The sequence below is a fragment of the Trichechus manatus genome, unplaced genomic scaffold (assembly GCF_000243295.1).
Source record: "Trichechus manatus latirostris isolate Lorelei unplaced genomic scaffold, TriManLat1.0 scaffold00035, whole genome shotgun sequence".
Taxonomy (NCBI): domain Eukaryota; kingdom Metazoa; phylum Chordata; class Mammalia; order Sirenia; family Trichechidae; genus Trichechus; species Trichechus manatus.
Window position 1 is genome coordinate 9,762,517 of NW_004443971.1, and position 18,048 is coordinate 9,780,564.

At 39.0% G+C, this 18,048-nt stretch overlaps 1 protein-coding gene across 1 annotated transcript in view; it reads left to right on the top strand.

Moving 5' to 3' along the window:
- The first annotated feature begins 740 nt into the window (after positions 1–740).
- The window catches only part of NUCKS1 (nuclear casein kinase and cyclin dependent kinase substrate 1), a 29,531-nt gene continuing 12,223 nt past the window's right edge, over positions 741–18,048 (top strand). The window contains exon 1 of the mRNA XM_004375222.2: positions 741–963. Coding sequence (XP_004375279.1) covers positions 947–963 — 17 coding nt within the window. The 5' untranslated portion in view covers positions 741–946. The remainder of the gene's footprint in view (positions 964–18,048) is intronic.

Sequence of the window (18,048 nt, forward strand, 5' to 3'; positions counted from 1 at the left end):
GACATCTTGTGGCTCCTGAGCTCACGCTCCTAATCACTAGGCTCATGCCTCTCTTTCCCTGAAATAATAATGTCCAGTACTGGGACATTAATGACCCTGAAGTGGGTCTCAAGGTATAGAATGGAGAAGCCGTGCGGAAATGGGGGTGAAGTTACTCTTTGATTATGATCCTGCCTCTTTACTTCAGCAGCGTGTTTGGGCCCCTGAGGGCTAGCGTAGAAGCCAGGAGGAGGGGGACATGAGGGTTTAAGGTCAAATTTTGAACCTATGGAATTTCCCTCCAATTCTGAAGCAGCCTCTTAGTGACGAATCTGCTGCCTATACCACAGGATTCGCTCTTAACGGAGTTTCTAGATGATCAAGGCGGGCGCAGTGAAACAAAACTAACACTCAGCGATGGTGAACCCTATAAAAACCTTCTTTTCTAGTTGTCCCAATATGCGACGTAAGACGAATCTGCAACTCTGGCGTGGAAACCAGGGGGCGGGCTGAGCAGCAACCATTTTTGTTTTGCGGCCGTGCGCTCTCAGAGCATCTTGATTTACAGGACCCCCACGGAGGAGGCGGAGCTTCTCCGTGAGGGGCGGGGTCAGGGAAACGTGATGATTCAAATGGACTAATGAGCGGGGCGCATCTGGCAGGAACCGCCAATGAGCGGGCGGGTTGGGGCGGAGCGCCCAAGCCCTAGTGGGTTTGGTTGCACGGTGGCTTTGGCGCATTTTCGGCTGGTTTGATTCATCCATTTTGAAGAGACGGGGGAGCGGGGGGCTCGTCTGATCAAGGGGCCCTGAAACAAGGAGCGGCGGAGTTTGAGAAACCAGCAGCTCGAGGTTCAACGGCAGAGGCCTCATCGGCCGAAGTTCGGGGGGGGTGGGGCGCCGAGCGCGCGGGGTGGGGGGGGTCCAGGTCTTTGGCTTCTCGACTTGGTCCTGTTTCGACAGCGAACATGTCTCGGCCTGTCAGGTCAGTGCGGAGTCCGAGGCCTGGAACGGATTGGTCGGGGTTGGGGGCGAGTGGTGAAGGAGTAGGGGACAGAAGCCTAGAGTCGGTCGTCTCGGGTGCCACGCGCGGCCTTCTCTTTTTCGGGGCCTGCGCGCGCCCTTGAGCGTGGGGGGCCTTGCTGGCGCGCGGGGCTGCGCGGGGGTGGCGGCCGCGCGCCCATGCGCGCGCTCCCCCCGCCTTGCGGCAGGGCTCTGGGCTGCTCTGCTGCCTCCCCCACCCGCCGCACTGGGGCGGGCGGGGGTGTTCCCGAACTGCCAGCGGCCGGCGGGGGAGGGGTGTGAAGTCAGCGCCCCCAACCAGGCCCCACCTCCTCGGGGCCGGCCCCTTGGAGCCCGCGGAGGAGACTGTTGGACTCATGCTCAGCGCCCCAGCTCACGTGGGGAAGGGCAGAGAGACTCGTCTTGCTGCTTCTACCCTCGACTTGCGTGGGGGTGGGGGGTACTCGGTCTTCGTGCTGTGGCGGACAAGGGTGTTCGACATGAACGGGGAGGGGCAGCGCTCCCACCCGCCCGCCTTCGTTCTCCTGGGTCGACGTAGGGCCCCGCCTCCCGGATCGGGCTGGCCGTGGGCGGGACGCGTTCCTTTCCCCGCGGGCAAAACTAAGAGTTCGGGACTGGGCCCTGGAAAACGGTGGGCTGCTGCCTCTCCCGCAGCTCGTAGTTTTGAGAGATGTAACTCCAGAGTTCGCTCATTCCTTCCGATTAGAAACGCCCTTCTTTGGGGAAATGTCATTACTCAGGGAGGTGCGGGTTAAAAGAGCGACCCAAATCCCGTGTGGTTTTCCTTCCCGTTATCCCTCTTTCACCGGCATACACCGGGATATATTTTAGCCATCTCTATCTCGAATAACCTTTAATAATGAACGGTTTAGGGTCAGTTAACCGTTAGACTTTATTCGCAGAACGTTAAGTTTGCTTTCCCCAGCGGACAGTGGAATCGCCATTTCCCATCCTCCTGGTCATCGTATGGAATGTGCCATTTATGGAGGGGTGTGGTTTAGTCCAATCTGTTGAAGCCTTTAAAAAGGAGAGCTGTTGCAAATAAATAATAGTTGCTTGACACTTTTAATGTAAGAAAGTGGCCAGTTGCCATAGTGTTTTGTAGGTAATTAGGTAGAGAAATAGCTTTAAAATGTGTTAACATTTGTAGCTTCCCCTTCTTCCAGGCTTGGTGGGAAACGGAAGTATCTTGACTTAGAGCTCTAAACCGAGGTTGGGGCCTGGGAAGGGTTTTCTTGCACTTCGGTCTGTCCCATGACTAGGTCATCGTCTCCAGCTGGTGTTGGTGTGATGCTGCATACTCCTGCTCTCAGGGTGGGGGTGGGGAGCGTGAGCTATCTACGTTGCTGCCTTTCAGTGTCAGCGTCCATGTCTTTGATGACACTATCGGCACCCTGAAAGTTTTGCCGGCTTTTTGGCAAGGGGTCTGAGTATAGTATGCATATCTTTTTTTTTTAAACATATAAATTGACCAGTGTGTGCCATTAACTTCTGTAAAATATTTCTTCTAGGATCAGGTCAAGTAGAATTATAATAAAGATTTGTCTCCTTGTAAGTATTGTGTGGTGAAATCGGGTGATTATTTTCTGTACCTTTTAAACTTCAGTTCACTGTTTTGATGACTGCCGATTTAATTGTAGTGACGTTCTTATATTCATCCGCCTGAATTTGTGTTCCCACGTTTAGATACTGAAACTTTTTACTCAGAAACTTGGATTTTAATATCACATGATGATAAATACATTAAACACATTCTGTCGGTTTTTTGGAGGCATTGGGATTTCTGCAAAACTTTTTTTTACTCAATATGTTAAACATAATTTTAACCTTGTTTATTTGCCTCTAACTGAAGAGTGAAATTAATATATTGACCCTTTTTTGGTCACTTTCAGATTAATAATTTTTCAAAACTACTTCTCATTTCTGATTATCCGTATTTTAGTGATAAAATCTCTTGATGTAATTATTTTTTAACGAAATATTTAATATATGCATGACCAATAATAAACAAAGCAGAAATTAAACTTGAGTTTGGTGGTTTATTGAATTTTAGATAAAGTTTTGTCTTAGGGAAATGTTTGTTTCAGGGAGTAATTGAAAACTCTATGTACCCTAGGGCATTTAACAGAAAGTTAATGATAGACATTGACCTGATTTTCAGAATGTTCAGCCTTCTTTTTTTTTTTAAAAAAAAAAAAAAAGCACAGGGAAACTATTTGTTGTGCTGCACCTTTTGGAGGTGTATATCTGTCCTTAAAACCCATTGCCGTCGAGTCAATTCCCACTCGTAGCAACTCTGTAGGACAGAGAAGAACTGCCCCAGAGGGTTTCCAGGGAGCGGCTGGTGGACTCAAACTTCTGACCTTTTGATTATCAGCCTGAGCTCTTAACCACTGCGCCACTAGGGCTCCATTTCTGTCCTTAGGCCTATATAATAATTTTGTGATTTTTCTGGTTTACATTTTTATCGTATTATCTATTAACCTAAGCATTTAAAGAGCAATTAGAAGTGTAATAATGGTGCCTTGATACCAGTTTCTCAATGAAGCAAGTGATGGATTGGTCAGCTATAGCCCGTTTGTCCAAGACAGGTGTCTAGCACATTATATTTAAATAGCTTTGCTCACGTACAGTTGCTGTCTTAAAGAGTTTACCTTTTACGATGTCTGATTCATTTTATTGTTGATAATGGGCGTTCAGATTTTTAGGCCTTAGATTCAGATTTATAGTGTAAAATCTCATAGACTTGAAGCTAGAATGAAGTTTAGGCAAACTCATTTTACTGGTGACTTAACTGGGACTGGGGAAGTGAAGTGCCATGCATCACATGCTAGTAGAACCTAGATTTCTTAATTGCCAGTCCAGCTTGGTTCCCTCCCCCTTCCCTTTAATAATCACTTCATCTTCTGCCTGGTAAATATTGATGCTGATTAAAGAATATAGTCTAGCACTTTTAACTTTTTCATGAGTCTTACCCTTGAGAGGAAGGAAAATGCTATTACTTCTTGTAAAAGATAAGAGCTCAGAGATTTACTGACTTGTCCAGACTAGAAACCAGTTTTCTTGAAATTCAGCATAGTATACAGATATCCTCCTTACTGAAAGTGATCCAAGTCATTATTTGCTCCTTTCTTTGTAAGTTTACTTGATACCTTGCCTTTTAGTACTTGAGGTTATAAGGAGCTTCACTGTGGGTGTGAAGGCATAGGCTCTTACAGGTTTATATCTTTTTTTAATTTATTTGCTTTTATTTTTTGTCATGTTTATAAATTACATTGAAAATTAACAGCTTTCCTAAAGTTCCAGATTGCTTTCTTTTCAAAGAGAATTTTGTTTGGGATATGTTTGAATTCTAAAAATTAATATTCTTAACAAAATTAGTTTCAAGAAGTTCTCAGTTAAAGGGAAAACTTGAAAATATAAGGTAGCTTGGAATTTATGATATCAAGAATGCACAGAAAGACACTGAGGGTTTTAGCCCCCAGATACATTCTAATATAGTATGGATTCTTAGAGGCTGACTGGAAGAATCACATTTAAGTATCCTAGTAAATGTAGGTGAGCCTGGTTTGTTAGAACTCTTACTCTTTGTTACTTTCCCAGGTGTGTGGGTGTCAAAGAAGAAAATGCTTTTATTAACCTTGAATCTGATCATTATTGCATGTCACTTTCCTCCAAAAAGAGGAATTCCTGCTGTAGACTTTCCTTTCAAAGACATATCATCAATGTCTACAAGAACACTAAAGTATTCAGCATTTCCCAACATACAAGTATTTAATTAAACTGAAAATGATATTTAAAATGCCTAATTTCTGTGCTGGTTTTTAGAGCATTTATTGAGAATAAATGCAGAGTCAGCACTCTGCCAGAGGCTTTTGCTTTACCTTGTTTTAGCTTTGCTACAACCCTGAAGTAGGTATTTTGTTTTTTAGCCCCATATAACAGATGACAAAAAAGCTTTAAAGAATACATTCCACAAAGTCATAATGGCAGAGCCAAGATTTGAACCCAAATCTTCTGAATACAAAGCTAACATTCTTTCCATGATACCACTCTTCCTAATATCTGGCATGAAGATGGTCACGTTTTTTATTTAATCTTTTTTTCCCCAATGGTGAGTACACTCTTTATACATAGGTTTTGGGCACGATATAGAAAATGTTTTAGGGAAAGCACGGCCAAAATGTTTTAAATATAAGCAGTCGTGTTCAACTCAATATTTAAAATATTTTTCAGAGATACTTTTTAATTAAAATAATTAAAAACCTAGAAAGAACTTCAGAGATTTATTTAGTTCAGTTCCTTCAGTTTACCAGCGATGATTTTGAAGCCCAGTGAATTGTAATAATAGCAAAGCTGAAGACTTCAAGAGTCTTGACCATTCTTTCTAATAGATTTACATTTATTGTATTTGATGCTACTCAGAATGTATTAGGCCTGTAATCCCTAGTTTGAAACCCTTGGGGCTATCTGTGTTGGGAAATAGAGTTTTTCAGAAAATTTTAAAAGGTTTTGGGGTGTATACACTGTTCATTAATATACCATCACTGATGAATTTGGAGTAGTACTAGAATCAAACTGTAGTGAAACTTACAAATTTTCACAGTAATGGTTGTAAAAAGCCTCACATTGTTCAGTCAAGTCAGGTTTTACTACAATACCAGTTATGAAAAAGTTTTTGGTTTTCAAGACTTCCTGGAGTTACTAAATTATGGATCAGGGATTGTGAGCCTTTAACAGTAAATACTCCTTTTTCAACCTTCAGGTTTAGAAATCACTTCTGAACTCAATAGAGCTATTACTGGGCAAGTCTTATGTGGCAAATATTCTGCCAAATACTTTATATATGTTTCTATAAAATCTTGCAACAATTCTTCAAGCAAAGTTTGTATTATCACCAGTTGATGTGTGAGGCAGCTGAGGCTTAAGTTACTGGCCCAAGTATACTAACTGCCAAAGAGTCTGGCCAACCCAAAGCCTGTGTTATCTTTTTCATGTGACATACAGCTGCAGGGTGTCACCCTTTTTTAGGGTGACAGCACGATTTGTCTTTGGAAGGGGTTACAGTTCATAATAGGACTTCTGTGAAGATTAATTCGAAAGTAAAGTAAGCTTTTGGGAGGAAGATGGAGAAAAGGATACTTTTTTGGAAGGAATGAAGGGATTAAAGGAAGATACATCTGAATGGAGAGGAAAAAGTGATCGGTATGAGGCTTCTGGGGAAAAATAATGTGACTGTTAGGTCAAATTCCAAAGCTTTTTCTCACAGGTTTCTTCCAGTTCTAATAATACCACTGTTTATTATGAAGGAGAAAGCTAATTTCAGATAAGTAAAGGTTTGGACTTTTTTGTTATTGTTCTGTTTTCCCTAATAGGCCACAATACCGTGCAGTTCTGCGACACCATCCACGTTCTAGTCTGAATGGTGCCCCTCTGGAGTTGTGTGATTTACGGTTTGCACAGCCAGTTGGGTTACTTTGCAAACTTTGGCTACTTGGACTTAATACTATAAAGTTACTGAGTATACTATAAATAGTTACTTCTATTGCATTAAAAAAAAAATTCTTAGCTGCAAAGATGGAAATGTGACACCTTATTACTCTAGATTCAGAAGAAGTAGCTTCTTGGTTACTTAATCTTCAATGGTTGAGACTAGAGACAGCACCTAGGAGATACCGATGTAATACACAATAGGAGCAGATCTTTTGATTTAGTGTAGCACCACTTTGGTCAAACTTAGGCATCCCTTTGTTTTGTTCTGAAACATGTATTACTGTCTAGGTCTGGGTGGTGAAAGCGGTTTTTCTTGGGTACTAACCAAAATGCTGGTGGTTTGAATCCACCCAATGACACCACAGAAGAAAGGCCTGGCAATCTTTTTCCATAAGATTACAGCTATTGAAAACCTTATGGACCAGAACTAAAACAATTTCCAAGGCCAACTCTTCAGACAAATACTGGACTGGACTGTGGGACATAAAATGATACTCGTGACAAGTGTGCTTCCTAACTCAAGTAGATACTTGAGATTAAATGGGCAGCTTCTGTCCAGAAGTGAGATGAGAAGGCAGAGAGGGTCAGGAGCTGGTTGAATGGACATGGGAAATCAGGGGTGGAAAGGAGGAGTGTGCTGTCACAGTATAGGGAGAGCAGTTAGGATCACATAACAATGTATGTTTAAATTTTCGTATAAGAGACTAACTTGAAATGTAAACTTTGACTTAAAACTACAACAAGAAAAAAGAAAACCCTATGGAATGTACTTCTACTCCAGAACACGTGGGGCCACCCTGAGTGAGAATCCACTTGGTGGCAACAGGTTTGGTTTAGTTTATCTGGATCTGGTAAGAGGAACCGATCGTTACAGAATTGCATTGCCATATTTTAAAAAATAAAACCAAAAAAGCCAAACCTGTTGACCTTTAGTCGATTCCAACTCATGTTGACCCCATGTGTTACAGAGCAGAACCGCTCCATAGAGTTGTCTTGGCTGTGATCTTTACAGAAGCAGATCATCAGGCCTTTCTTCTGTGGTATGGCAGGGTGGGTTCAAACCAATTAGTGGCTACCTAGGGACCTTATTTTTAAATAACTACTATCTAAATAGCCATGTAACTACCAAGTGTCTTGAGTCTAAAATGTTACCATATTCCTGTTTGGACATTGTTTAAGTCTTTGAAGTACTAAAGGTGAAGGGTCCACAAGCTGTCCAAGAGTGTTTCTCTGGGTGTTGTATATTTTTAATTAGATACGATAACCTGAAACATAGCTGCCTGTTCAGTAATCAGCACAGCAAGGTTATCTTCAAAGAGTTTTCCTTCCCAGTTAACTTTAGTTGGAGTGTAGAATCCTTCATCTGTCAAGATCAAATTGCCCAGAAGATGAACTTCTTGAGAAAGTAAAAAATCTGCCCTGCTATTCATTAGGAATGAACAACAGGCACAGATAAAGACAGCTATCTATATTTCAAGGACATGCTGCATCTGTAGAGAGTCATAACAACCAAACACCCTTTAAGTAACTACTGCTTTCTTGCTGGTTCTCTAAAATCAGAGACTATCAGAAACTTTGCTGTTTGAAATTTTATCAGTAAAAATGAAATGTTGCACTTTTGTCAGGAAGGTTTAAGTCATTTTGACATATAACTAGCCTTGATTTACCATTCAGGTGCAGAGCCTCAGATAAGAGGTTGCTGGGCCCAACATTCCACACCTACCTTAACTCTTTTCCAAAGAAATAGAACAGTAAGTCCATTTCATAGTCCAGGCCTGATGTTGATGCCTTTACACACAATCATGCTTTGTCTTGAGCCTATCAAGACATGACTTCATTTAAATTTCACCTTAACTATACCCTTCCCTAAAACCCTGTACCTTTTTTGTGAAAGTGCCCTATGCTTCTCTGATGTGCAGTCTCCTTTATTACAATGAGTCAGCCTGACTGTCAGACTGCAGGTTTATCGTTAGTGATTGGGTTAAAACAATTTGGAAGGTTTCCACTGAGGTTTCTGAGACCCTCTGTTGCAGAGCAGAACGCCTCAGTCTTCCCCACTTGAGGCCTCTCCCCCATTTGAATAGGTTGTGAAAAATCTAGCACACTTTGTCAAATATTTTATCTTATTATGATCATTAAAATTTGTATTAAATTTTAAATATTTGAAAGGAAATATTTTCTTACATGGAGAGAATATGGTGAAACTGACTATAATGTCAGTTGTGAAACAATGTGTCTTGGGAATAAGGAGTACCATATGAGAGTTAAAATGTGTTCATTTGGATGTAGCATTAGTAAGTTAGTAAGATTTCGTAAGGGATTGTAACAATTATCTAATAAACAGATTTGCCTGGCTCATCATTTAGAAATCTTTACTCCCTTTTCTGCAAATAGAAATTTATTTTTTCTTTTTTACATTCTTGTATCTTGTGACTTTTTTTTTTAATTCATATTTTAAGTGTAAATAATGGAATGATATAAAATACATTTAAGGCAGTATCTATCTTAGGTAAAAGGAACTTGAAGCTCAAGATAACTGAAGTAATTTTAAGAAATAACCTACCCTGAATTTAGTGCAGGGTATGTGGTTGGGTGGGCTTGAGTTGGAAAATTGGCTTTACCACTTAATGGCTTGTGACCGCCGGTTCTTGGGACTTAAGAGGATCACTGTGAGTTGAAATCAACTCATCAGCAACAGGTTTGTGTGTTTTGTTTTTTATCCTAGCCTGGATGAACTAACATCTTTATGTCCTGAGAAAATTTGGTGTGTAAGACTTCTTAATAATCTTTCAGGGGTAGAAGAGTGGAGAGAGGCAAATGTCCCACATTTTAAAAGAGGAGGAAACAGTTGATATACAGAAACTTTAATGGCATCAGTTCTATAGAAGGGTTGGGTTTGTGAATACTTAGGAAGGTTGGAGAGGTAGCATCAACGGTAGTGTGTAGGGGTATGTGATTGGGTGGGCTTGGGTTGGGAAGTCCGCTTTACCACTTAATGGCTTGTGGTCGTATAAAGTTGTTTAACGTTTTTGAGCATTAGTTTCCTCATAAAATGGAAATGTTAATTAGATCCTTTCATGAAATTATTGTGAGAATTTGGTTGAAGTATCTGGCATATGGAAGCTGCTGTTGTAATTATTAGAAACGTTAACAAAAGCGTAGGTTCACAAAAACCTGTTGTGTAGATTAGTGGTCTTCATAATGTTGGCTTTCACATATATCTCAGACATTGGATTCAAATTTAATTTTTAAAACATAGTTTAATTTTAGAAATCAAAGTTAGGCAGGTTTCTCTAGTGCAGAATGTTCAAAGTTTTCAATGTTAATATTCTTTGTAATTGTTTAAACCACCAGTTGCCATCGAATCCACTGCGGCTCCTGACAAACCCGTATGTGTCAGAGTAGAACTGTGCTTCATAGGGGTTTCAGTAGCTGTTTTTTCTTCTGAGGTGCTTCTGGATGAACTCGAAGTGCCAGACTTTCGGTTAGCAAGAAATGATAAATCCAAACTTGCCTGACCAGGAAACCCGTAGAAAATTGATTCTGTTAGAAAACAGAAAATTCTGTAATGACAGTTTTGTTTTGTTTTTTTAATTTGAAGTTATAAAACAAAATTATCCTCTTAAAAGTGCCACTTTTACTTATTTTATTTTGTGATTCCTGGGAAGATTTCATTTGGACAGAAAGGGCTTATTGCTAAAAAGTTTATCACTGATTTAAATGAACTCATTTCCTTTTTAAAAAACATTAGAGCAGAATACTGTAAAAATACTAGGTTTTTATTTTAACAAGGATTTTGACAGAGCTTCACATTAGGTGTCCTCGTGGGTTAGATGGAGAAATCGCAGACAGAATAATAGTTCAATGTGATGGATGTGTGCCTTAATACCCAGAGAGAGCTGATGAGTAGATTGATGTCAGCCTGGAAGAATATTTCCAGTGGTACCTTAAAGGGCTTTGTTCTTGGCCTATCTTTTTATTAATGAGTTAGATGAGGACATTGATGGCGTAGGGATTACATTTGCTGATAATATGAAGTTGGGAGAAATAAGCAGTATGAAATGAGTGTCAGGATACAAAACGGTCTTAGATTTTGGAAAAGGAGGTTTTAGTTATTGGAATTGCAAAAGGCAAATAAGTTCTTGGATTGCATGAGTAAAAGTATAGAGTAGAATAGTCAGAGGAAGGTCATAATTCTGATGTGCCCCCACTCCCTTCCCCTACCTTTTTTTTAACCATATTGTTAATGTTTTGTTCTGGCAGTCCTCCTTGATTTAAAAAACATTGCCATCAAGTTGATGCTGACTATGGCAACCCCACACATTTCAGCAACTCTTCTGGGTGGATTTGAACCTCCAGCCTTATGATTAATAGCCAAGCACAGGTTTGCACCACCTCAGGACCTGGCAACCTTGATAGACTTTACTAAATTGGATGTGGTATGGAGAAAAACAACTAAATTGAGAGGGTACTTGAAACATGTTGTATTAGGAATTGTTAAATGAACCCTAGTATTTAGCCTGGAGAAAAGGTAGTGGAAACTGTCTTGTAAATTTGCTGTGTGGAGGAGACATTAGATTTAGACCATGGTAATCCCCGAAGGTAGAACTGGAACCTGTGAGTGGACAGTAGAGGCAGATTTCATCTCGTTATGAAGAACTATTTAATTATTGGAGTTTTCTTAGAATAAGTTGCCTTGAGAGAGCATGAGAGGTTCTTAGTCATTCCCTGATTCGTTGACAGGATACAAATTTTGGATAAGATTGTACATAGGGTCACTATGAGTCGAAAGCAACTCGACAGCGCCTAACAACAACAAGGTCTAATAGTTCTAGTAAATATTATACTCCTTGTACCATCATCTCACCCCTTCCCGCCACCACTCACCAAACTTTGATAGTCCTTAGGAGTGCTTAAGCTTAACAAAAGGTTTTTTTTTAAAATAAGGGATTAAAATGGAAGGGATGTCCTTCTTTTGTGGCCATGGGTCAGTCAAATCATTTTCTATAAAAGTAAAGCCAAAAACTACTCAGGAGGTCTCTTTTTGCAGTCCACTTTTTATTCTAAAGTAGGCCTCAAACTTTTTTGATAGGGTTCCATTAGGAAAGACATTTTCTGTTGCAGTTCACGACCCACTTAAGCAGAGACACCTAAAAGAAGTTTCAGGAACTTAGGATTCATTGAGTGCTTTTTTTCCTCATATTTTCTCTTTGCTTTTTGTTTTTCTTTTAAAATGCTAGTTATACACCAACAAATGGATTTCAGGACCCAGTAATAGGTTGTGACCTATAGATAGAAAAAGATTGTTGTACAAGGCCTTCAGGATTCTGATGAGATGAGATGCTTACCAGCTAGGTGATTAGTGAAAAGAGCTATATGTCAATTTTGGGTTTCTCAAAACTCAGATTGGGAATGGCATTTTAAGTACTTAATGAAAAACTTGTCAAATTGTGGAAAGTTAGCAAAGTTTTTTTTCCTTCCTCACATTGGCCAAAACAGTATAATTTCTTCAAGATGAAAGTGGAAGTATAGTCACCTTAATTGAGCTAAATAACGTAGTAGATGGTCTAAAAGTTTCCTGCATTTGACTTGGGAAAGTAGTTTTGTGCTGTTTAGTATAACTCTTAGGATGTCAGTAATTAAATGTGAGTTTGTGTTTGACAGTTTCATTGTTCAGCCTTTCTTTACCTGAAGCTTGCTTCAGATAGTTTCTATATATTCTGATGTGGAGAGCTGTTACAGAGTAGAGCTAGATTGTAGGGCCTCAGCTGCTTTCTCATCTGTGGAGTTAAGGGTGGTAGATGAGATCATTTCAAAGGCATGGTAATTTTCATCTCTAAAATACTGTGACTCTTCAAAATGTTGATTTACATGTCACGAATATCATTGTTTGGATCTTAGACAGTTGCTGCTGTCGGAAAGAAAAAGCATACTTTGGGTATATTTGTCAATATTAAGTAGAAAGAAGTTAATGATTAACAGTAGAAGAAAAAATTCCATTGCTTATAAACTGCTTTGTAGTATGAGTTATCCATGTTTGGTGCCAGATAGATCTTTTAGCGTTCTTTGTCCAGCTTCTCACTTAACTTTTCACTTTTGCACCTTAAACAGATACAGAGGTGAGGGCTTTCCATCTCAGAGCCCTCCTAGGGATCATCCAAAAGTTAATTCTTTATGATGATCAAGGTATGTTTAAAACCCAGATACAGAGATTATATCAGCTTTTAAAGTGAGAGCAAGCACATAATTGAAGTTTTTGTCTTCCTATTATATTGCATTTAAACATTTCCTTATTACTGGGTTACAGTAGTTCCCAACCTTTTAGGATTGTTAAGAACAAACTCCAGTCAATTTGAATGACGGAAATTGGTCTCACTTGCATGATGGTTTTAAAATAGTTACTGCTGTTAACTTCCTCTGGCCAAAACAGTAACCTGAAAAGTTTAGTTTACCATAAGGCTAAAAATAACTTAATGTAGAAGTAGGAGGGTATTTTGGTATTACTATTACATTCTAGTGAAATGACCAAGAAACCTTTTAAGTCATTCTTTCTAAATGGTGGTGATTGTTGTTGGTTGATTCCAACCCACGGCAACGCTTATGTGTTACAGAATAGATCTGCTCCATATTGTTTTCTTGGCTGTAATCTTAATAGAAACAGATCTCCAGACCTTTTCTTCCGCTGTACCACTGGGTAGGTTGCAGCCACCAACCTTTAGGTTAGCAATCAAGTACAAACCATTCGTGCCACCTAGGGACCTTTAAATGGTAGATGAACCAATAATTAAAGATGTGTATATTTTTTAAAACTGAGTGACTTAATCATCATATCCAAACAATTAAGAGTGTTAATTGTGTTATGTTCAAAACTATAGTGGTATTCTGGGTGGAACAAGTTAATTCCACACAGACAAGTAATGACAGCTGCTGTTTACTAGTTATTTTATACTTGGTACTAAGTACATAATATTATGTACTAAGTACTTTTTAGCTGTTATTATCTCACTTATTCTCACAACCTTGAGAGAGAGTTATTGTTACTCTTATTTTACAGGGGAGGAAACAAGTACAGTGAGGGGAAGAAACTTGCTCAAGGACATACAGCGAATAAGTAGCAGAGCCAAGATTTAAACCGAATCAAAAAATCTGGGTTTTTAATCTCTATTCTGTGTTGAAGTTTTGTGTTGTCCTCCGAGTTCTAGGTGTTGATACTCATTTTACACTTAAAAGTTAGTTTAGCTTTGGCACTTAGTTTAAGTAATGGTATTTTGAGAAAGTAAGAATGTTTCCTTGTTTTCAACAAGTAGACCTTCCATGCCCTTAGCTTAAATAATCACTCTTTCTTAAGTGTTGTGTTTCCATCCTAAAGTATCTTCTGCATTTCCAGTGTACATAGGAGCAAGCTCATCAAAATGTATTTCAACCCTAAATATGGTGAATTTCCAAGTAGTGGAAATAGTAGACTGTTTTGAATAAGCATCTTTAGAAGTTAGGATACAGTTTGGGAAAGAAATCAAACTATTATTATAAGTCATTATAATGAATTACTTTGAATGACCCTCATTACCATAGATCTTTTATCTAAATTTTCTTTCCCCTCTTTAGCATTTAAAGATGACTGCATTTGCTTTTTGGCCAGTTACCTTTAATTTAAAGACAAAATTGCATCTCATATTTTGCTTTACTCTGGTTTTATAATTTTGATGGTAAATTACATTTATTATGAAAGATAATGCTGATAATTCTGGCCATTTTCAAATAATTGAAAGTGTTTCAAATGAAAAAATGCTCTTTGAATTTAATTTTTAAATTATGTAATGTCAGTATAGTCTACATGGTATTTCTGTAGTTCTCCTTGTTGAAAACTAGCGTAGGAAAAATATATTAAATACTTGCCTTTTTTCCCTTAAGTTTAGAGTAATAAGTGTTTTTTGTGTGTGTGTGTGTGGTTTTTTTTGGGAGAATATACACAGCAGAACATACGCCAATTTCAACAATTTCTACATATACAATTCAGTGTCATTGATTACATTCTTTAAGTTGTGCAACCATTCTCACCCGCCTCTTCTGAGTTGTTCCTGCTTCATTGACGTAAACTAGCTGCCACCTAAGGTTCCTGTCTAATCTTTGGAGTTACTGTTGTCAGTTTGATCCCATATAGATAGTTGTTAAAAGAGTACAATGCTCAAGGCAGACATTCTTTACTAGTTAAGCTAAAACCAAAAAGAACCAAACCAGTTGCCATCGAGTCAATTTGGACTCATAGTTAAGCTAAAGTAACAAGTTTTTTAATGCCAAGGAAACTAACTTGTCTTTTGTCATGAAGAACCAGTTGGGAATTTTAAGTGTCTGATAAGCTCAAAACTCTGTCAGCTGATACCCTTTCCCATCCTAATCCTGTCCAGATGCCAAGTTCATTTCACTTATCAAATACATTTCTTGAATTTGGTCTTCCCAATGAAGAAGAGACAATCCCTGTCCTCAAGAAGCTCACATTTAGTGGGAAAAACAGACATTTAGTAGATTGCATAGTATCAGTAAAAGGTTAAGGGTGATGAGAGGAGGTGAGATTGTGTCTGATAAGAGTGGGAGTGATAATCAAGGCAGTGCAGCCCATAGGGCAGCACAATCAAGGGGTAAGAACATGATTGGAGGAGCTGCAGACTTCCTGGGTTGCTTGGGAGTTAAGTGGCAAGAGATGAGGTACGATCTTAGAAGACTTCAAGGACATAGCGGATATTATAAAATTAGACTTCTGACACCTCTTAAATTTGGTCCTTTCTGTCTCTTGTTCCTTAGGTTGTATTGGTTTTTTCCCCTTAATTGTCTACATATTGTATTTCATGTGACAAAAATTTAGTTAGCCCCAAACTCAATTTGAGTCAACTGTCAGACATGGCTACTAAATCTGGTTTAGTAGAAAGAGTCCAGTGAATAGGTAATTGGTTTTTTCTCATTACCACTTTCCATTTTTTTTATATAAGAGCAAAAGGTTCAGAAAACATTACCTACTTTTTACCTTGCTCTAAATCAGAAATGGACTACATGTTAAGATGGGGAGTGTGTGTGAGGAGAGTTGACCACTTTGTGATTGGAAAAATAATCTCATTAAACTTTAATAATTGTTATATTTAACTTTATAGAATTACTGACTTTCAGAACTGTCAAGCAACTTAGGTCATCATTTCCAACACAGGAGGAACTGAGGCCCAGAAAAATTAGTGACTTGATTGGAAACTAGATCCAGAACCCAGGATTGTTGCCGTTTACCATTGAGTCTATTCCAACTCATTGACCCCCTAGGACAGAGTAAAACTGCCCCATAGGGTTTCCAAGGCTATAATCTTTATGGAACTGATCACCAGGTCTTCTTTCATGGAGCTGCCGGTGGGTTAGAACCGCTGACTTTCAGTTAGCAGCCAAGTGCTTAAACATTACACCACCAGGGCTCCTTATATAATACTGTCTTGGGGTGTTTCTATTGATAGACTAAGAAAGTAGCCATTGTTAGCAAACTTAGAAGGTTCTTTATGTAGAACTCACTCAGTCTGGTTGCTAAGCAGGCGCATCTACTCCTTCAGAGCCTTAAAGGAGTTAAAGGTAGAAATTCCCATTTCACTCTGTTCTTCAAATGACATACCCTTCACCATTCTGGTTGCCCTCCCTAACATATCCTTGTATGACCTTTTTTTTTTTTGACTTGTGGCACCCAGAAATAGAGTAGCAATGTTTTAGTTGTGATCCCACGAGTATGGATGGAATAAGCTAGAATTATACCTGCGAGTTCAGAACCTGTATTTAATTATTAGAAATTAAAATTAAAAACGCCTTCTTCTGGCTGCTTTTCTTTCCTTGGTTCCACGATCATAATACTGTTTTTCATAGCATTTTATCAGAACACAGCAGGCATTTGCATACTAGTCCAATTAATATTAGATTTTTAATAGTCATAATTTTGAAATTAAGTTTCCTAATATTAGGATATCCTTGATAATGTAAACTCATTTTCTTAAAACATGTTAGGTAAGCTTATTTTACGGTTTTGCATCTTGACTCATTGAGGGAGCACACTACAGAAAAACAAAAATGCAAAATGCTTAAGAACCTTTTTTCTTTGGAAGCCAGATGTATCTTTACTTTCCTGTACATTGAAGTCCCATTCATGTTTTCAGAATTCACCCCATTCAAATCATCTTTGCATGTTATGACAGAAGATGACTGGTGCTTGCATTCTGACCATCCTGTCTTTGAAAGTAAGTGGTGTTTTAATCCACAAAACCAGGAATGTCCCTCTGCTCAGGTTTAAGTGTAGTTGGTGGCATGTTCGTCTTGATTCTTCCAGGTTCACTGTTGCCGTATCCCTGTAGGCCTGCAGTTACAGTGCATCTTTTATCTGTGGCTCTTTTGAGTGCCATGCTGTTTAGATATTAATATGGAAGTGTGTGTGTGTGTGTGTGTGTGTGTGTGAGATACCAAGGAGAGGAGTTCTAAACTTACAGAGTATAAAGTAGAGAAACAGAAATTAAGATTTGTTCAAGATGGTTAAAGATGCTTTACCTAGTACAAAACCAAAAAACCAAACCAGTTGCTGTCAAGTCAATTCCTACTCATAGCAACCCTATAGGACAGAGTAGAACTGCCCCCTGGGGTTTCCACAGAGTGGCTGGTAGATTCAAACTGCTGACCTTTTGGTTAGCAGCCAGACTGTTAACCTCTGTGCCACAAGGGCCCCTTTACCTAGTAGGAAGTACTTAAAATTATTTTGAGTCAAGTAGATACATAAATTTGTGAGGCTTTCATATTTTTTCATTTACAGATCCATTAATAAAAAGCATCTCTTGGATGGATCAGTCAGCTAATACATGTTCCTTCCCCTCCTGTGTAAAGCTTAACTTACTGTCATCTTGAATCATTTGTGCACTATAACCAGTTGCTGCTGAGTTGGTTCTGACTCAGGTGATCTCGTGTGTGTCAGAGTAGAATTTGTGCTCCAGAGAATTTTCAGTGGCTGGTTTTTCGGAAGTAGATTGCCAGGCTTTACCTTTGTGGTGCCTCTGGGTGGACTCAAACCTCCAACCTTTTGATTAGCAGCTGAGTACGTTAACTGTTTGCACCACCCAGGGACTCCTTGTGCATTGTGATGCAACAGTATTCTGTTAAAATTTTGCTTTTGTCTTGAAGAAAACTTAGTAATAATCTTATCATGTACACGTATGTGTAGATAGCAGTAAGAAATAACATTTCGATTTTGGCTTGTGCACACGTGCTATCTCTGTAAATAGAATGAATATATGTGGTGATTTGACTCATTTTGCTGTTTTTTGTACATGTGCTGTGAGAGACGAGAGGTTGTTTTGAGGGGGAAAATGGTATTTGAGCTATCACCGAGATGAGCAATATAAGAATTGTAGCTTGAAATACCTTTGGTTTAATTTAAGTTACACTTCCCCGTAACAAAATGATTGACAGTGTTAGCAGGTTAGCTTTTTTCCATAATATTGGAATATGGGTTTAAAGAGTCATAAAGAATTGTTTGCCATGTGGTCGATATGCT